The 21,956-nt window shown below is 38.0% G+C and overlaps 1 protein-coding gene across 27 annotated transcripts in view; it reads left to right on the top strand.

The window, feature by feature from the left end:
* Positions 1-21,244, top strand: part of LOC126475271 (oocyte zinc finger protein XlCOF6.1-like) — a 67,202-nt gene extending 45,958 nt beyond the window's left edge. For 8 of the 27 annotated variants that reach the window (XM_050103003.1, XM_050103005.1, XM_050103004.1 and 5 more), the window contains 3 exons: positions 1,317-1,413; positions 8,987-9,051; positions 18,704-21,244. In XM_050103003.1, coding sequence (XP_049958960.1) covers positions 1,390-1,413; positions 8,987-9,051; positions 18,704-19,991 — 1,377 coding nt within the window. In that variant the 5' untranslated portion in view covers positions 1,317-1,389 and the 3' untranslated portion in view covers positions 19,992-21,244. Of the gene's footprint in view, positions 1-1,316; positions 1,414-2,285; positions 2,344-6,702; positions 6,774-8,986; positions 9,052-18,703 lie in introns of all 27 variants that reach the window. The other 19 variants (XM_050103006.1, XM_050102995.1, XM_050102996.1 and 16 more) reach the window with 5 other exon arrangements.
* Positions 21,245-21,956: the final 712 nt, after the last annotated feature.

Here is a 21,956-nt window from a genome sequence, read left to right as displayed (position 1 = left end):
CTATGTATCGCCACAATAGATAAACACGTCTGTTACTTTCTGGATAGCCCTCATATTTCATTCCGAAGGGATTTATGTTGCTGTATTCCTGTATCTCCCTGAACATTTTTGTATTTACTTTTTCTGCTGATCAGTTGGAAGTATTTCATCTGATACACAAGGTTTCTTCACAGCTACCTTCCAGGTACCTATGTTTGTCTGCCGAACATACCTGATTGCCTGTTTCAAAGATGTCCACTCTCCAACTGAACTGCCTACTCTGGTGTTCCTATTGCAGTTTCTATAGCCTTTGTGAACTTCAAACATGTCTTGTCATTCCTCAGTACTTCAGTATTCTACTTTCTCCTAAGTTGATTCTTTCAGACGATTCTCTTAAACTCATCATTATTAAATTGTGATCCGAGTCTGTATCTGCACCTTGGTACACATTACAATCCAATATCTGATTTTGGAATCTCTGTCTCATCATGATGTAATCCATTGGGAACCTCACCTTGTCTTCTCCAAGTATACCACCACCTCTTGTGATTCTTGAACAGAGTATTTGGCTGTTACCATCTGAAATTTATTCCAGAGCTCAATTAGTCTTTCTTTTCTGTCATTCCTAGTTCCAAGCACGTATTCTCCTGTAATCTTTCCTTCTATTCCTTCTTAGTTTCAATTTACTTACTGAATTATCCATTCAGTATCCTCGTATACTTTATCTGTCTCTTCATCTGCTGCTTGCATCATTCACATTTATAACTGATCAATCATCATCGGCATTGGTTTGCTGGTGAATCTGGTGAGAACAGTCCTGATCACTGAACAGTTCGCAGTAGCCCAATCTTTGCTCTACCTTCCTATTCATAACAAATCCTGTCCCCTTATATCTTTTTCTTCTGCTGCTGTTATTATCCTATGTTTGTCTGACCAGAAATACTTGTGTTCTTTCCATTTCACATCAGTGCCTCCCACTACATGTATATTGAGCTTTAGCATTTCTGTTCTCAGATTTTCTAGCTTCCCTGTCACATTTAAACCTGTGACAGAACCATGCCCCAGTTCGTAAAAATATTACCCTTTCATTGATTATTCAGTCTTTTTCTCATGGTCACCTCCGCCTTGGCAGTCCCCTCTCGGAGATCTAAATGGGGGACTAGCCTGTAATCTTACCAATGGAGAGAGCGTTGTGACACTTTTTCGATTACAGGCCACATGTCCAGTGGATAAACATTATGTATCTTGAATACAGTGCTTTTCATTACCTTGTGCATCCTCATGCTGTTGATCATTCCTGATTCACACAACATTCAGCAAATGTTGCAATGTTGCAGGTTGTGAAACAGAGATGTATTTTGCAGAAACCATCACAAGAAATCATCATACCTGTGAAACATGATGGGATGAATGAACTGTCAAGTTCCCAGGAGTGTAAGTTTTACACTAAGTATGAACCAACTAGTGCATTGATTGCCGTTTTCTCCAGTGGATCTCTTTTGCTTAATAAATTTACCATACCTTATCTGCTAGTCACGTGCAAGACTGTTACAAAGGAGAGAAAGTAGATGGAATTAAGTTTGTGTGTGTGTGTGTGTGTGTGTGTGTGTGTGTGTGTGTGTGATAGTGGTGTTTTTTTGTAATGGCAGTAGAGATCGTTGTGGTGGGGGAGGGGTGTGTGGGGAGGTGGATATATGCAGAATAATTAGGGATCATTGAACACAGAACAGAGATTGGGAACCACTGCTTCAGTAAGTAATACTTTGTGGGCTTCAAAAATTTGTAACAAGTTGTGATACTCTTGTTATTTCATCCCTCAGTCCTGACCCAACACTTGCCGACTCTTTTGTTCATTTGGAAAGAAAGTTGAACATGGTGTATGAAGTGAACAAGAAACACCAGAAGAAAATACGTTGTAGCATTACTGAAGGCAAATATGTTCCTTTTCAGAAGTCTGTTGATTTCATGGGTAATTGGAGTTTTGAGAACATGCGTAGACAAGACTTTATTAAATGCTACTGGACAATCATTTTGTATTATTTTAAAATGCCATTGCAGACAGATAATTATAATCTAGAATGGCTCATGGAGTAAGAATGCAAAATGACGTTGCCCACAAAATCAAAAATAGATGTAAATATACCAAACTAATTACCTTCCAAAGTGACTAACACACGTATAATAAACTATGTTATGTTTAAACTTTATGAATGTGAAATAAAGATTTTGAAAGACAAAGTACATATTATGTTATAAATAAAATCATCATTTAAGTTTGCTTCCATTGCCTACATTTCTTTTTGCAGATACCATAATTGAATACATTTGCACTGGTGAGTGTATTGGTGAGTTGGATTATGACAGGTATGTGAATTTCAGAATACGTGAAATTGAAAAATGAAATAGATAGCATTTAAAATGACCAAAATGTTCTATGAAGATGGAAAAAAATATTGTATGAGAGAGAAACTCATTTTATTTTAGATAATGTGAATGTTTTTCATATTCTTGAGAATGCTTAAATGCCCCAGAGCTCAACACAATTTCCTTACGTTGTTGTTGTTTTTGTTTCTCTGCCTAAATAACACACCATTTAAATGCTGAAACACAGAAAATTGTTCATTTTGGTAGTGAAATGATTGGAAGGATCTTGAGCTATTTCTATTGTTGACTATTACAGCTAATAGTTAATGTGATTGGCTAATTTGCCACAATGTAGTCCGTGCTTAACGGATGAAATTCAGTATCAACAAGTTATATTGTGAGCTCTCTGATTATCAGTAGTTGTAAACGAGTGTTGACGTGCCAGTGTCGTATCTCAGTGAGGAACTCGAAACTTTCAGCACAGGGTAGAAGCATGTACAGGAACGATCGCTCAGTTTTTAAAGAATAGTTGACCATGCATTAGGTAGATACATACCGAGTAGAACAGGTCATAGTGGGAGGGGACTTCTTAAGTAATATAACCCAGTACGTTGTCCTCAATGGTGAATGTTCATCGGAGGTGAGGGTATCATCTGGAGTGCCCCAGGGAAGTGTGGTAGGTCCGCTGTTGTTTTCTATCTACATAAATGATCTTTTGGATAGGGTGGATAGCAATGTGCGGCTGTTTGCTGATGATGCTGTGGTGTACGGGAAGGTGTCGTCGTTGAGTGACTGTAGGAGGATACAAGATGACTTGGACAGGATTTGTGATTGGTGTAAAGAATGGCAGCTAACTCTAAATATAGATAAATGTAATTAATGCAGATGAATAGGAAAAAGAATCCTGTAATGTTTGAATACTCCATTAGTAGTGTAGCGCTTTACACAGTCACGTCGATTAAATATTTGGGCATAACATTGCAGAGCAATATGAAATGGGACAAGCATGTAATGACACTTGTGGGGAAGACGGATAGTCGTCTTTGGTTCATTGGTAGAATTTTGGGAAGATGTGGTTCATCCGTGAAGGAGACCGCTTACAAAACACTAATATGACCTATTCTTGAGTACTGCTGGAGCGTTTGGGATCCCTATCAGGTCGAATTGAGGGAGGACATAGAAGCAATTCAGAGGCGGGCTGCTAGATTTGTTACTGGTAGGTTTGATCATCACGCGAGTGTTACGGAAATGCTTCAGGAACTCGGGTGGGAGTCTCTAGAGTAAAGGAGGCGTTCTTTTCGTGAATCGCTACTGAGGAAATTTAGAGAACCAGCATTTGAGGCTGACTGCAGTACAATTTTACTGCCCCGAACTTACATTTCGCGGAAAGACCACAAAGATAAGATAAGAGAGACTAGGGCTTGTACAGAGGCATATAGGCAGTCATTTTTCCCTCGTTCTGTTTGGGAGTGGAACAGGGAGAGATGATGCTGGTTGTGGTATGAGGTACCCTCTGCCACGCACCGTGTGGTGGATTGCGGAGTCTCTATGTAGATGTAGATGTAGATGTAGAGGGACCCTCTGTGGTAGACAATCACTGCAAAGAAACTTCTAAAGAAACAGATTATTACGTAATAGGTAGGTCTATAGACAGAGAGATGGTGAATAAAATGTTTGGGTGTCAAGAGAACAGTGTGCGAGGTTTCAGTGACTAGCATAGCAGAATATTGTCAGATGATCTTTCGCAAAATCTAAGTAAATTATAGTTGTTAGTGGCACCAAACTAGTGTCCAGTCTGTAGCGAATGAGACAGGAACTGAAATTGAGGGTAGCAAAGCAAAAGCAGAAATGCTTAACCCTGTTTTCAAATGATCCTTTATAAAGGAAAACCCAGAAGAATTGCACTGGTGTAATCCTAATAGCACTGACAAAATGACTAAATTCAGTATTAATGTCAGTTGTGTATAGAAACAATTGAAATATCTGAAATTGAAGAAAGCTCCAGAGCCTGATTGAATCCCTACCAGATTCTGTACTGAATTTGTGGCTGAGTTAGGCACTTGTCCAACTGTAATATCTCTTAGATCATAAATCCCTTGAACAAAAACCTGTGCACAATAATTGGAAGGAGGCACTGATCACACTTGTCTACAGGAATGAAAGTAGAAGTGATTCACAAAACTACTGTTCAATATTGATTTGTTGTAGAATCTTAGAACATATTCTAAGGATATAATGAGATATTTCGAACAGAATGACTTCCTCCAATAAAACTTGCATGGATTCCGAAAACATAAATAATGTAAAACCCAACTCTCACTTTCTCACATGACATACCGAACGTCTTGTATCAAAGCAGTCAGGTAGATGCAGTACATCTTTGTTTCCAAAAAGCGTTTGACTTGTAACCACACCTATACTCATTGTCAAAAGTTTGACCACATGGTGTATAACGTGAAATTTGTGATTGAATTAAGGACTTTTTGGTAGGGAGGACACAGCGTGTTATCTTTGATGGGGAGTCATCATCAGACATAAAAGTAATTTCTGATGTGCCCCACAAGTGTGTTGGAAACCTTGCATTTCAAGTTGTATGTTGATGACCTAGTGGACAAGACTAATAGTAAAATTAGACTTTTTGCAGATGATGCAATTATCTACACTGAAATAATGTCTGAATGAAGCTGCCTAAATATTGAGTCAGTTCTTCATAAGATTTAAAAGTGGTGCAGAGATTGGTGACTTGTTTCAAATGTTCAGAAATGTAAAATTGCGCACTTCACAAAATGAAAAAAAAAAGTGGTATCCTATGACTGTAATATCAAGGAGCCACAGTTGAAATTGGCCAACCCATACAAATATGTGGGTGTAACATTTTGAATAGATATGAAATGGAATGATCACATAGGCTCAGTTGTGCATAGAGTATGTGGTAGACTTCAGTTTATAGGCAGAATAGTGGGGAAGTGCAATCAGTCTATAAAGGACATTGTTTACAAATTACTTGTGTGACCCATTCTAGAGTATTGCTTAAGTGTGCGGGACCCGTTCCAAACAGGACTAACATGGGACATTGAATGTATACAGAGAAGGCCAGCACGAATGGTCACAATTTTGTTTAACCCCCGGGAGAGTATCACATAGATACTGAAGAAACTTAACTGGCAGGCTCGTGAGTGTGGACATGAACTATCCCGACAAAATCTACTAACAAAGTTTCACAAACTGGCTGTAAATGATAGCTCTAGAAATATACGTCAACTTCCTACATATTGCTCACATAGGGATCGTGAAGATGACATTAGAATAATTATAGCACACACAGAGCCATTCACAATCAACCTTTTTTCATGCACTCCATATGTGAATGAAACGGGAAGAAACGCTAATAAGTGCTTCAATGAAATGTATCCTCTGCTATGCACTTCACAGTGATTTGCAGGATATATATGTAGATGTTGAAAGTATGTCATATCTAAGTACATACTCAGATGTGACAGTTAATTCAATGGCTTCAAGTAGAGGGGGCAAGTTTCACACAGGGTTTTTGATGGAGAAACCCTTGTTTTCGTCTTCGCAAGATGGTTGACTACCACACTGCATGCCCTTGGCCATTGCGTGTTCTCAGTTTAGGTAACACTATGTCCCTTTATTTTAACTTCGTTGGTTCATCTGCTATACTACGAGATACAATTGGCGCAGTGAGGTAGCAGGCAACGTGTGCTTAACTGTCAAGTGCAAAGTAATTTTAATCACATGTAGCTGCAGCAAAACATTTACAATCTGTTGCGTAAACTTCTCTGTCTAGGAAAAAGCTCTTTTATGATTTAAGTATACCGATAAAATTTCAGTTCAATCCTCAACGTCAAAGGGTCTCTGTTCCTACAGTTTGACGAGCACTTGGAAGTTCCATTTCTGTAATCGTTGCTCACATTTGTTATCGATAAAATTATTCTATAGTTGGCTGCTGGGCCGAAAGTGCTGATTACTACATATTGGCACCATTTTAAACACTTTGTGGTGACTGTTATTTGTTTCAGATTGCTGTCAACCAAAGTGATCTCACAGTTGCTTCACTATAGTTGCATGGTGAAGTGTCATTGATGTTACGATGTGTGTGAATGACTTTGATTAATAATAGTATTTGTACTTACATTTAAATGCTCTACAATATCAGACAGTATCACAAGATTTTGATAAACAATTTAAATACCAGTTTTCTTGTACTTATTGCATTGCATTGTATTAGAACAGACTTGAATTACTGTATAGTTCGCGAAGGATATGGTGCTCAATGCGCTGGGTGAGCCCCTTCGTTTGTTCAGAATGGGAGGCCGATAAGTGTTTTCCATGTTTCAGCTAGTCAGCGATGACAGAATTGAGGCGCACACCCTGCAGTCTTTCTCAAACAATTTTACAGGAACTATTTGGTAACAAAATTTCATTTTTGCTTTGCTTGTAGCTTTATATGTCAGGTTCTTGATGATGTGTCCATTTCGTTAATGGTCATAGTTACTGTGATATTTATGTGAAAGTAAGACACTGTGCGAAATTCAGAAAAGTGTGCAATGAAAAACAAAGGTTGCTATGATTTTGCATTTGGTGTGTATTACATAATATGTTATATGAAATATAGCTAACACGTTGAATTTTTCTTTAGACTTCGGTAGAGGTACCTATCTGTCACTAATCTCAAGAAAACTAATTCGATGTAGTACACTCTTTTGTGAGCGCGCCGCCCCCAGTGAAAAAGGCAGGGTGAAAGATCCACAACATTCCTCATATTTAATAAATGGTTTCAGATATCGAAATGAGATTTTGGCAAATGATAACTTACAAAGAGGGAGTATTTTACCATTTTGTTATTATATAAAACTTCTTTATCTACTGTGTTATTCCAATAAGACCAGATTTTTTTTTTGGTGAAAGAATGTAATTTTTAAGGGCCATTGATTGCTGGTGAAACAAGATCTGTGGGTCTTGGGACAACATATTTGAAGACATTATACGTTTTTTTGTATTAAGTATGTGCTTTTTAATAAGCCACTTATTTTGCTTTTCCTCAGTTCCTCACTTAATAACTCTTTCACAGTTGTCTGCACAACATGTTAGTGAGGTGAGGCAGTGTAAACGCAGCTGTGTTTTGGTAAAAGCAGCACATTTTGACATGGCAACCATAGAAATGCGTAGGTTTTACTCAAAATTTGCTTCTCATGGCGCCAGGTAAAAATAAATTGCTACATTTTTGGTGGAATTCTTTTAAGGTACTAAGGAAAGCAGAGGTGACAGTAGATCTTTTTGAATGATTACAATGCAAGTGTGGGTGTGGAGGGCATGTTCTCTCTTCCTGGTTCCAAGATTGGACAGTCCTTGTGTGCAAAAACAGTCGTGTTACTGAAAGAGTGTCACCGTAATGACGATACTAGCAGACTAGAGCTTGGCAGAAAGGAGTACTTTTCTATGTACAAAGATGGTGAGAGTTAGTCATCAGTATATGTTTAAAAATAATTATTGTAAAAAACCTAAAATAGATGTACAAACTTTAAGTTATATATGCACAGCCTACCTTGAGCATATTTTATAATGGTGTATGTTAAAATACTTTTGCAGGTGACACGGGAATGCCAAATCTGAATTTACACAGAAGTGCATAATTTTTAATCATGTATTAAATTTGTTGATTTGATGATGTTATAGAGTTTTCTTTGCCATTTAAGATTATCATTACAACATTAGTAAGTCCCAAAGTGCTATAGACTACATGATGATTGCTGCGATTACCAGTAAAATACAATCTATTTTGATGTATTTGCACTACAATGATATCATGAAATTTGGCGTACACAATAACATTTTTTTCCAAAATAAAAGCTTCAGATTTCGAAATTTCTTAAAAAAATATGTTTGGGAAAAATTAGAATTTTAGGAGTGTAGTCAAATCTTACAAAAGAAATTGAAAAAAATCACAGGTCTGTAAGTTACGTAGTTTGAGATTTGATCATTATAAGGTTTCAAAACATGACAAAAATCACACACTTCAGGAAACAAATGAAAATTGCTAACTCAAAAATGAGAGGCCCAAAAAAATTTCAATTTGGGTTTTTTTCATGGAAACCACTAGTACTACCATTGTACAAATAAATTAACAAAATCTGAGACACAAAAACCAGGAGCTTTTGTTTTTTTCAAATTGGCTGACCTTAAAAGAGTTTTTATTGCATTGTGTACGGCAATAAATATGCTGACACCATTGGTGTCTAACCTGCCTTTGTGACATATTTCAATGTAAATTTAAAATTCTAGTTCTGTTCTTTTCCAGTTTTAACAACTTTTTTCGTAATTCTGTGTGGGCTTTATTCTGTTTAATAAGTGATACTAATTCTGCAACTTCACCATAGATTGTCATGTAGTTCAGCTATATCACATTAACATTTTTCTCTTTCCCATTGACGTGGATGTTATTGTGTTGTTGTTATCATCCTTCACCCCCCCCCCCCCCCCCCCCCACCAATCTCTCTCTCTCTCTCTCTCTCTCTCTCTCTCTCTCTCTCTCTCTCTCTCTCTCCACACACACACACACACACACACACACACACACACATATATTGTTTTTCTAACTATAGTGTTTTCTTTTGTATTTCAGAAAGAAGAGCCACTGCCAGCAGAAAATGATGAATGTGACTACAGAAGTGAAGTGGAATCCCAGAGGTATTTTTTGTAATTTGTAGCTCTTGGATTGTAGGCTTAATATACCATGTTTCTGTCTTTGGTTTAGTTGTTTCTCATTTTCCCCATAGAGACTAATTTTTGATTATCGCCTTGTCAAAAATTCTCTTATTCACATTTTTATTTATTTATATCCACAGATCTGGGCCAGAAAATTTGTTTCAATTTAAGCTCCACAACATTCTTGAGTGTTATACATACGCATGTATTTACACATTGTGGTCCACATCACTGTGTATTGTAGGGGCTCACTGGCCAAGGGTGGAGCTGTGGTGGTCTGGTGGGACCCAATGACAAACTGGTGATTGAGAAGACACTTTATTGCTTTCATTGCAACATTTGTCTGTTATCAGTGTGGTGCAGACCTGCTACACTCCAATCTAGCAGACTGGCGATTGTCAACGGGCAGCTGGCTCCTGCCCCAGATGGATAGTTCTTGTGTCGTCATCTGGTAATTCAGACATCAGACCTGGGAAGCAAGCCAGCAGACGGCCAGTAGGCCAAGGCTGTGACATAAGCGGTGTGCTGTTTCTCCTTGCTGCATTGGCCCTGTGATGTTGGGAATTTGTTCCCAGGCAACTCAGGCATGGTTTATGTTGTCTGCAACGATGGGGGTGACTGCCACATGTGGGACACGACTCACTGCCTCCTTGGAAGAGGCTGGCAGCAGTTGGTGTGGACAACAGGTCCACTGCATTGTGGCATCTAGTCTCCCAGGGTGGACTTGTGTGAGAGGCTGCTGCTTCGTCCTGGTCTTCAACTCAAGGCTACATCTAGCGATGCCCAGTTTTGTCATCTAGCAGTCATGGCATTGGTGGCAGTACTTATGGGGTCCAATGCCCCTCTCAAAAATGCAGTTATTTAAAGTGCTCCATGGTACATTTAGTGCACTATTGCCTGACTCCTGGTCACATAGTTCTAGCCCCCTGGTATAATGACACAATTTTGCCTGTTCTGGCTATGCTGTGTGGTGCATGTTTTTCAGAGAATGGTCAACCTGTCTTGCAATCCGTTTGTGTACATGCATACGTATTATAAAAATGTGTTTTGATATCAGAGAAAGAACAACCTACCTGTCATAGTTCAGAAGATATGAAGTGAAACTTTGAGATGTGTGAAAAACTGTTGCATTGTGGATGACATGTAAGTTTACTACTTCTTTGCTACTAACTGTGTGCAACACATCTCGCAGACAGTTTCAGCATATTCTGCTGAATGTTCCTACACACATATATCAGTGTGCAACACACATTTAAAGAGATACAATGTCATAAACACAGATGTGTAAAAAAATATGCTGCGTAATGGATGAAGTTTTAATACATTTATTCTTTACTGCGAAGGCACTCTTATAGTCATGTCAACTTAAGGAAATCATTGACACTTGGCAGTGCTTTCGACATCATTCAACTGCGAAGCACAAAAGTCTTTAGGCGAAAACAATCGCCATCTATAGAGCTATGAAGAAACGTGCCATAGAGACATTTACAGAATCATGTTTGTAGGCACATGAAGCAGCTGCGCCCAGTGTGTGGAAGCTTTACAGCATATTACACTACAAGCATAGTTCATTGTTTGTTTTCATTTCTAATAGAAAGTTGGAAAAATGGGTACCGAGGCAGTGTCGGGTTTGTTGACTAGTGTTGCTCTAACATACCTATCACCACACTATGCTTACTAGTCTGTGCTACACAGCAGCTTCTTACAAATTTCAAGTAAAACTAGGTAGTGGCAATGCATTACCCCTCTCCATGGGAAAGACCTGGTCTCTTGGGTCTTGCTCAGGGCCGGTTCCCCGCTGTGGAGTTCTTCTACCATCGCATTACAAAACAAGTTACACACTCCCAAGATTATATTGTGCTAGCGATCTTAAGTACTGTAAATTTCTTACTCTACATTATACTTTAAGGGTGTTTTCTTGCAACTCCTTCAGCAGCTAATTACCTTTTCTGTCTGTGATGATCCACATGTTTGCTGATTACATGGCTTTCTCCATGTTTCCAATCTCCCTCAAGTCCACCAAATTCGTCTTTTACAATAATATATGGTATATAATCTCTATCTCACACTTGGGGGAGGGGCGGGGGGCATCCTGTCCACTGGGACATGGATTAAACACAGTTAGCTTTCCTGGATAGCTCTTTGTCTCAAGTACTTAAAAACTATGCAAATCAAAATCAGAGTCACTGTGGTGCTACGAATTGCACCACTGAATGTCATGGTTACCCTGTCGTGTACCATCCCAGTACTGTTCAACATGCTGCATTAGTTACACCACAGTGATCCGCTGCTCCTGGACGCTGTTAATTGATTCAGAGAATGAACTAGACTTGGTTCCCAGATATCATTTACAAAGATTAGGTTTTGTTTAGGAAACATCTCGAAGAGTTTGTCTTGCGAAGACTGCTGTGATTGTGCTACATTGAGGTGAGTAACTCCCATCATTATAGCTGGCAAATGAAAAGTTGTCACGTAATATCACTCATGGTTCCATTAACTGACAACCTACTGGCTCTTAGCCCCATGCATCTTGCTCCCATCAGCTTCCCTTGTTCATAACAACTTGCCATTACTATTATATCATAGAACACCGAGTATAACCAATGTAGATCTGTTCACCGAAAGTATAGCTTGAGAACTTCACCTTCTTTCAGGGTGAATGACCACCTTCCTTGCTCCTGAATAGTTGCATGGCACATGCTTTTCCTCCCGTCTCAATTTCATGCTTAGGACACATGGTGACCACCCTGCTTTGACGTTGCTGTAGCTTTTCCTTGGTCATTACCACATGCCGAGCCATGTTCTGCTGTTATTAACACACCACTCTCTTTTATCTGCACAAACTTCTTACTGTTTCTAACCTTACAGGATAGGTGTGTATTGTGTAACACCCAAACAATGTTGGTTTGTCTTCGACTAGTAGTTTCGTCAACACATACAGCCGTGCGCTATCTGTTCTCACCTCCACAGATGCTCCATAATAATAGGAATGTGGGTTTTGATTATTAGGCTCTACTGTTAACTGTAGTTCCAGTGGTTGCTGTTTTTACACCTTTCTCAATCCCTTCAGATATTGTTTAGGTGACAATAGGACAGGGTTCAATTGCCCATGAAGTGCCTCATGAACGGTTTCCTTCAAGCTTTTTGACTCCAGTCTTGCATGCCAGGCACTATTCCCTACTAGTAGCAAAACTCTTTTATCAGCATTTTTCTCGCATGCGATACTTTAAATTTGTGCTTGAAGTGCCTCTAAATCGTGGTTTACAGTACTAGCTGGTGCTCTGACATAATTAACTGCTGTAAACCCAAGTATCTCTCTTCCAATCTCCTTATTTTGTTTTGTAGTTCGTATGCATCAGATATGAAACTTAACGTCCACCTGCAGTCTGTGTGGAATGCTGCTCCACAACCACACTATTCCCATCAACCAGCTCTCATGGCTTCTTCTGTCCTATTTAGCTCGCTCACTCAGCTATCCCTAATATTGTGTTGAATACCCTTCCTCCAGCACCTACCCACCCACAATTTCTCCTCTGCAGTTCTTGTAACATCACCCCTACTGCTACTTGCATTTGTTCACTCAGTTGCGCATAAAAAGTGTGTAGCTTCATGTGTTCCTCTGACACCTTCCTAAATATTCGATTGCTGTTCGCTAACTGCTGTAAACCCAAGTATCTCTCTTCCAATCTCCTTATTTTGTTTTGTAGTTCGTATGCATCAGATATGAAACTTAACGTCCACCTGCAACTAGACTGTACCATATCATGCTGCCTCGAAAACAAAACTCCTCTTTCCAGGTGATCTCACAGCACCCCTACTCTGCCACAGGCAAAGAGTTACAGCACTTCCAAGACTAGCATCCTTCTTCGGCTTTGCCGAATGGCAAACTTAAGGACAGGGTCATCTCCTCTCCTCAGACGCATGCTGTCTCCAGTCTGCATCTCTCACGCAGTAACTGAAGATAATCTTTAGCCTAACACATACGATATTTACTCGAATCTAAGCCGCACTCGAATCTAAGCCACACCTGAAAAATGAGACTCGAAATCAAGGGAAAAAAATTTTCCCGAATCTAAGCCGCACTTGAAATTTGAGACTCGAAATTCAAGAGGAGAGAGAAGTTTTAGGCCGTACCTCCAAATCGAAACTAAGTTGGTCCATTTTAATACGAGACACAATTTAGGTCGAATGAATGACGATACAGCTACAGTAGTTTGGTTCGAGTCGTAAGCTTAGCAGTTAAGCTTTACCAGGTAGCCATTGCTATGCATCAGGCGCTCCGTCCGTGTTTATACGGGTACCCTTCCTTTTTCACGTGCTTCGTCTGGTTTGAATTTTTTCTTTGATCTGATAAGTATCATTTTCTTTGTTATAGGTGTTTACGTCACTCTAAGCTGAAAATGCATTACTGTACTGTGTCATGCATTGTTTGTCGCATTCTGATAGTGCTTGTTTACGACCTGTCGCCGCTCGCGGCATGGCTTGCTTTTCTTTGCGTAATAAACTTCGTATGATAGATGTTCTGAACGAGAGTTTAGTGAAAATTTTTCCCCGTTTGAAAATCTTTGCAGACGCCTCTTTAGTACATCACATTACATTCTGCACAGAAATTAGTCATCTTAGATTTAAAAATCTAGTCAATTGCCGTGCTTCATTTCTGACTATCACTATTAGCCATAAGAATGATACAAATATAAACATGACATGATATGTATATTCTTCCGCTTTTGCTGTTGTCTCACTCTAGTTTCGTAGTTTATTAGGCAGTCAGGATTTAAATGAGATAGCAGCAAACACGAGAGAATACTGCATGTGATTTCACAATTTATAAAAGTTCCTATTAGCAACCATCTCTTCTCACAGGTAGGAAAAAATTCAGAATGTAGAGTTGGCCATATTGACAAAAACCCCAAACAGTCTTGCCAGTTGGATTTTCATAGTACATTGAAATGCTGCTACATTTGAAGATGAACAATACGGAATTTGTATTTACTTCATTGGAATTTATTTACTGACGCAGAGGTTTTGGCGCCAGTATTTATCTTTGTGCCTGCAAAGCAAGCCTGTGTAGCGCTACATATATTCAACGGCAGAAGTTAGTTGTGGCGGCATCTACCAACATTTTTCAGAGCTTCCGCTTACTTTGCACTCCATTGTAAGCCGCAGGCAGTTTTTTGGATTACAAAAACAGGAAAAAAAGTGCAGCTTAGATTCGAGTAAATATGGTACATGTGACCCTACCCAACACTACTTTAACAACCTACACAAAATATGCAAAGAAACACAATGAAACATTACACACACATTGACTACCTTCTTACGCTTAATAAATATGATATTATATCGTAGTATTCTAAGTACCTCTTCCCTTAGCTTTTCTGGTATTACCACTCGTGCCCCCAGTCTTGACCTTGAAACTCCAATAATGGTTCTTCCATATGTGCTCTCTCTCTGTACCTCTGGAATGCTTAACCTGCTAACACATGCACTTTTAGTGGCAACCTGTGCCTGTTCATAGCTCGCACCTTCTCTGTAGCACTCGTCTTCTGGAACCTCTAACATTGCTACTATCATTACCTTCAACAATTTAAGGGGAGGATGTAACGGAAAATGTAAACATGTATCTAAAAAATCACTACAGCCTTATTTATTAATACACACATCTAAAATTTTGCATGTGTAAAGCAAAAGAGCTGTGTTTTAACGGAAAAATATAATAGAATGTGCGGGATTAATATTTTGCTAGAAATTTTAATTTTTGATTTTTTATTGTCTTTTTATAAAAAGCCACAACTCAAATTCTAATCATGCAATCAATCTGAAAATTGTATTGTAGTGTCCTGAGAAGGTTAGAAGACCATTGTACTACAGTTATTAATTTATGGTACAAATTGTATCATTAACAGAGTTTTTAATTTTGCACATCCAAAATTAACTTTTTTTTCTGCATACAATCATATAAAAATCAGAATGTAATTGCAGGATCTTGTATTTTTTAGTTCTTAGAAGACAGCAACACATTGTGAACATTTCCTGAAAATTTCATAGAATTAGCACATATACATTTTGAGAAAAGACTTTTAAAAATGTAAAACAGAGAAAATGATGTTCAAAGATTTTCTTCTCATACTTCGACATTTAATAAGCTTACCTCAATTTTAAAATCCTCCATACTGATACTCCCCATCCTTCAGGTTTCTCTTCTCTCCTCTTCAAATCTGCCTGGCCTGTATTTGCAGGTAAGACACTGATCTGCTAACTTTCTTGACCCTGCTCTTGTCAATGGTGTAAAGTGCTTTTGTTGTAAACACACCAGGATTGATATCAACCCTCCTCAGCACTTCAATTCTGCCATTATTTCTGTTACTGTAACATAAAACTCCATCATAGACACCTATTTTGAGTACTTCGAGTCCACAGAATGTCCTTTTTTGAACATTTAATACAAATTAAATTATTGAAGCTTTCATTGCATTTTGTGTTTTTCTGTGAAGATACTTCCTCAGTAAATCAGAGTTTGCAAGAAACCTGAATGTGGGCACAATTGCATTCATAACAGGTTCTGGTAATGAGTTTTTATGTGAATACGTCTCATTTCTGTTGTTGAGCTTACACCAATCACCTTTCGGACACTGATTGTGCATTGGTGTTTGGTCAGTTGATAGTTTGTAGAAAAAAATTGCCCATACAGCATGCCTCATTGCCTCTAAATTATGTGTGTTTCTCCTGATAGCTCCCATAAAATAACTAAAGAGAAAAGCCTGCCTTTTCCTCCTAGTGGTTTTCCATCCTCAAGTACTTCCTCTCTTTCAGCAAGCGACGAAGCCTACCACCAAACCCCTTTTGAATGTGGCCAACACATTCTAACTTTTGTATTGTTGTATTGTATGGATTTTTATCTGTTACAGCTTTGAATGAAAATGAGTCCCCATCATCAAGGTATTTAGTATGTATAACACCATACTGGTCCTCAGTTATGGAGAACATCCTCACAACTGCAGCAACCTCCATGCCCCCCACTTGAGCCACTATAATTTTTAGAGCATGCTACTGCTTGCTTTTCTTGCCACAGTTTCTCACTTTCTTTATTGTTGGACAGTTTCCTTGTTGCACACTGGTGGCAGTATTTAGACATAATTTCTACATCTAAAACTTTACCTGAGTCAATACCAACAACAGATGCAACTCCATACAGGGATGTGTCACCCCTTTTAATCCAGGTCCCATCTACAGACACGCACAGGTCAGTAACATTTGTAGGAGATTCACTGTCATGAATATCTACCCCAGGATCTATTTCTTTTTGGTTTATTTCCACCAATTCCTCCACTGCTTTCTTCATAGAAACTTTGGCAGTATCGCATATAGCATCAGACATTTCTATATTTATCTTTTCAAACCACACAAGGTGGAGGGCTGTTCAGAAAACTAGACCATAAATTACTTCCTTCCCTGCCCTGTCCAAGGCATCTCAGAGCATATGCTAACCCAAAATTGCTTTTATAGGTACCAGTGTTAGTATTTTTGGAGGAGGAAAATGAAAATTCATAGCCACACAGATTACAAATTCATATAAAATCACCGCCTATTCCCACTCTTCTTTCTTAAACAAGCATCATGCAGTCCGTATTTTTACAGCCAACACATGAACATGAAAACTTTATAGCCAGGCAGAGAAGTCTGAATCCAGTGGAATCCATATCAACATAATTCACGCACCTGTACAATTCTACTGTCCAAAGTTTCGATGCTGAAGCTGATAGCTTATGTTCTTCATTTCTAGCTGCTTCCTCTTTTTTTTTGGTAAACTGATTTCCATGATATCTCTGTTTTCTAAACATAATTTTTGCACCACCCATTTTGCATAAATCTTGACTTCCACGTAAAGGTTTGCGAATTCAACTTTCCACCTACTAATACGTGTTAGTATTGTCAAAATGTAAATAAACCACTCACAAGAAAGTTTTCAGGCAAAGATATAAATATCAGCCAAAGATATTGAAAGAAAATAGCCTTCACATTGACAAACATTCCGCTGAAGCAAGTCGTTGCCCAAATCAGGTTACCTTCCATTCGGAAAGTGGGTGCACTCAATGACTGTTATGTGGCTTATAAATTATAGAGTGCAGCAATCAGTCATCCTTTTTTTAGATTTTATTACGCAAATCCAGATTTCGGCTAGTGGCTAGCCATTCTCAATGCACTATTTTCTATTGTCTATGCATGTAAGTCCCTGTTGTTTGGGCATCAGTCACATTTCTTTGAATGTGACTGACACCCGAACAACAGGGACTTACGTGCATAGAGAATAGAAAATAGTGCTAGCCACTAGTCGAAATCTGGATTTGCATAATAAAATCTAAAAAAAGGACGACTGATTGCTGGACTCTATAAGTTTCTCAAATGTTGTAAAAGGTGGGAGAGAGCCGCAAATGCAGAGTTATCAGTTTAATAATTTAAAGGCATTTCTAAAGCCACTATCATGATAAAATTCGCACACAACATAGACCAAGCTGTGTAGATCAAGAAAATAATATTTTTGAAAAATGGATTTTTTTAGACCAAAATCCATTACATTCCCCTCAATTCTTTGGCACCAAAATTATCCACATTGGTGGAGGTTAACCAGCTTCTGTCCTTTTTCTATACATGTGCAACAACGCTTTAGCTCACTTAACAACATGCTGTATCACCTAATAAATCACTACCCTCCAGCTGTTCCACTATACACAATGCACTAACTAATAAGTCAGGCTCCACACTCGCCCACAGCAACTTCCCAGTGCCGCTTGCCACACATTCGTTTGAATTAAACCTTAACATGGTGCCCATCCTCTTCTGGCCATGATCCACACATTCCAGTTTTGTGATGATTCTATCACCATAAGGGCTAGCTGCTACTACATTATTACATGTTCTTGAATCCCCATCACCTAAGAACTTGGATTAACAAACACCCTTTTCATTCATGGATTGACTAAAAATTTCCATAGCTGCGTGGGCCCCCATACCACTATTTGTTCATTCATAATTCCTATCACAGACATATTCTGCTTGGTTCACTGGTTTATATTAATAAAAATGTTTTATCAGAATCTGTAAGTCAGTTATCTTTCCAGTACCCACACTGGTCACCGTAATAACTGACTTCTTAGAACTTCTACATTACAGAATGGATTTATTTTATGGAAAGTTAATACATTTTTTTGACAGTGCTACCAATAACAACAACTTAAGTTTGCCTTTGTATTATGACAATCCGTAACCTTGTATATAAAAAGTTATTAACCTTGATGTCCTGCATGTAAAGTTTATAACTTCCCGTGCGAATTTACAAGTGATTTATATGCAATTTTATTATGAAAATGTCAAATTCTGTAATGAGATAAAAATCCAAAAATGTAAAAAAAGTTTTCTGTTCTAAGAATGTGTGCTATCTAATGTACAACTCTGGCCCTCTTAGCTTGCGGTTAAATGGAACTATTTATGCTGTTTTTATAATTTTCTTTTAGTGAAATGCAGTGCTTTATTTCTGTTTACTGTGGGAGATTGCAGTACAGCACCAAGAATTAAAATTGATCTTATGATGTTTAAATAGAGAGATATTTTAATTGCGAATATATATCTGTTACAGGTGTAAAAGTTATGGAACAAAAATGGCAGATATGGAAATGGACCAACTGGTAAATGTTAAAAAAGAGGTGGATCCATTAGCTACTGAAGAGCAGACTGATACCCATCTGCCCAAAACGCACCATGTTTGGCTTCATGATGTGAAATTAGAACCTATTAAACAAGAACCAGAATCAGAGCCTGAAGATAGTGAAAATAATTATTGCATTAGTGATAATCCATTGGATTTTCCAATAAAAGAGGAGAGCGAGGCGAATGACTGTGAGAGTATTTGCTCCAATCCTCAACAGAGGAATACCGCAGATGGAGATTTTCCACCAGAGTATTTGTCTCTGTATGATAAAGTGAAAGTGGAAATTACTGAAGACCATATTTCACCTACGATAGAACAAAATTTACTTAATGTTGGTACAGGTTGTCTCAGTACACATGGTGTTAATGCAGATGAAACTAATGCAAATAGTGTTGATTCAGCTGATACTGGACAAGCAGATCTACAACAATGGAAGTCTGTAGTAAGTCAAGCTGACAGTTTTTCATGTAGGGATTGTGGTGATAATTTCACAAAGCCGGAGGACTTGTCAAATCACAGGCGCAAACGTGATGAGCCCATTACTTGTGAACTGTGTGGTAAAAATTTTAAATCTGAGTGTGTTCTTGCAACACACATTCGTATTCATACAGGGGAGCGCCCTTTCCAGTGCAAAATATGTGGAAAAACATTTTTACGTATATGTTATCTTCTGAAACATCGACGCAAAAGACATGGCTGTATTCAACCAGGAATTCCTTGTAAGATTTGTGGCAAAGTTTTTTCTAATTTTGGTCTTTTGAGTGTTCATACACGTGCACATTATAATGTGCCAAAGGTTCTCTCATGTGAACAATGTGGGAAACACTTCAGACGAACAAAATACTTGAATCGCCACAAGAGATGTACTCATAGTGTTGAAAAATTGCGGTGTGAACTTTGTGGAGAAGTTCAGGAGACACGGACAGCATTGATATCCCATGTTGTTAAGCACACAGGTGCTTTGCCATTCAATTGTGCTGAGTGTGATCAGGAATTTTCATCTACATTACAGCTGGCAAGGCACAGTCGAATCCATAAAGGTGAACTGCCTTTTGCCTGCAGTGACTGTGAACTGTCTTTCATGACGGGGGAACAACTGCGTTCACACAAAAGGTACCATACGGGTGAGCGCCCATTTTGTTGTATCTTCTGTGGGAGAGCTTTCAGGAATGAACCAGATCTTATTGTTCATGTTTATTCACATACAGATCCATAGACTGATATGCTTTCCATGACAAGCTTGTTCAGTAGTGTCACTGTATGTCAGAGCATTACAACATTGCTAACTAGAACTTTGATGAATTTAGTGGCATGTGATAGTGTAGATCATCATCATGACACCTTTTCAATTTGAATCAAAACCTGTAGTTAACTTTTTCTGATTGAGGGCTGACTCCATTAAAGATTTCCATGTCACTGTATGTGGTACATTTTGTATGTCATGCAAAACATGGTTCTCTTAACACTACAAAAAGGAGAAGCCCTTTTCAGTGCTGTAATAACAGTTTTTGGATTGTGAGCTCCAAAATATTACCTTTTTTGCCATTTATGACATACGTGTAACTTGTGTAGTGAACCACTGAAAAGCAAGGAATAAATTTTTTTCTATGTGGTTTCGATGAGAGACTCAGTCATATTTGTCACAAAAGGAAATGTTTTTACATCCATATGTATGTGCAGTATTAAGATGATTAAACTCTTTTATTAGAAGTTTTCCATTAACATTTCAAACTTTGACACAAACGTCTACTCACTTATTTTGCCACAGTATATAAGTGACAAGTACTCATTTATCACAATTTTTACTTTTGAAGCAAATCATTCACTCAAAGTAAGTCATTCACTATTTACAAAGAATATTGTCTGTAAAGTTAACTTAAGCTATACTGGTGCTTGTTGTTTAGACACAAAATGTGTGGATCAATGTTCTTAAACTGGTGTTTACATGAAAAATACATGGATATAGGCTGTAACGTTACTGGCGTTAATGATGCCCTTTGAAAGCATTTGTAGGGGAAAAGTGATTTATTTCCTCTGTTCATTGTGTGTGTAGCAGTAGCATTGTTACACGAAGTGACGTGTAATGAATTTAAAGTTAGGCTAATTTAATATTTTAATTTTTTTCTCTGTTGTTTCCTGTATATATGAAACATTTTTAATTTGTGAATTAGGTGTTTTTTAAAAAATGATATACTGTATCTGTAAGTGCTTCTGGTTGATAGTTTGATGATTTGAAACAAGCAACAAAGATAAAGTGTATGAACAAAAGAAGTTATGATCTTTGTGGAGATTGGAGAGTAGATGTGTGTGCATAGTGGAAAAGAGAAGTTTGCAATATGGCTCAGTGATATACATCGGAATAAAACTTTTGGTTAAGTTCCTTTTCCAAGAAGGTATGGACTGTTGGAAATCTACTTACACATTGTTGAAAGACTATTGTTGCTTAACTAAATTTTCATTCCTCCAGTACCAGCACACTTTCTTTACCTTTTTCTATTTACAGTATTTCCTGCATAAAAAAGCAAAATTTGGTTGCTGTCCACTGTGTTCAACCCAGTTCTTTGTGTTTCAGCTTATGATAGGTAAGTACTATGAAACTGTTACTGAAACACAACTCTGTCACATACTTTTCTGTTATTAGTAAAGCTCAGATTTTCATACACTATCAAATTTTAAAACATGCATGCGTTCATGCAGTATCATTTCACTAAATACAAAAACTGAGGCTGCAAAACAATAAATGTATGTGGTATCAAAATTAGTTATATATTTATTTCTGTTTTCTTCCAAAATGCACATAACGACCAATTTCTCTCTCATACATTTATCTGACTGAATAAATTTGTACATAGAAAGTGACCTTTCTTCATGACAAGAAACAACAGATGCATATTTCAGTGAAGAAATTTTGGACAGAGGCAGATCAAGTTGAAAGTCTTTTACATTATCACAACAACATATTATTTTTCGACTTAAACTCATGATGTAGATGTAGATCAAGATATAATGTGAGAACTTTGTTCAGATTATCTTTTAGTGGAACACCCACTTCTCTGTGGGATGATTGTGATGATTTTCCAACCTTTTCAATGACTAAAGAATCCACCAGTGATAGACATGTGGCTTCCAACTTTGTTATTGCCGCAACTTAGCACTTCTTGTGGTTATACTGTAAGCACAG

The sequence above is a fragment of the Schistocerca serialis genome, chromosome 4 (genome assembly GCF_023864345.2).
Source record: "Schistocerca serialis cubense isolate TAMUIC-IGC-003099 chromosome 4, iqSchSeri2.2, whole genome shotgun sequence".
In the NCBI taxonomy this organism is placed as follows: domain Eukaryota; kingdom Metazoa; phylum Arthropoda; class Insecta; order Orthoptera; family Acrididae; genus Schistocerca; species Schistocerca serialis.
Note: the sequence above shows the minus strand (reverse complement) of the source record. Positions and strands in the feature narration are given on the sequence as shown.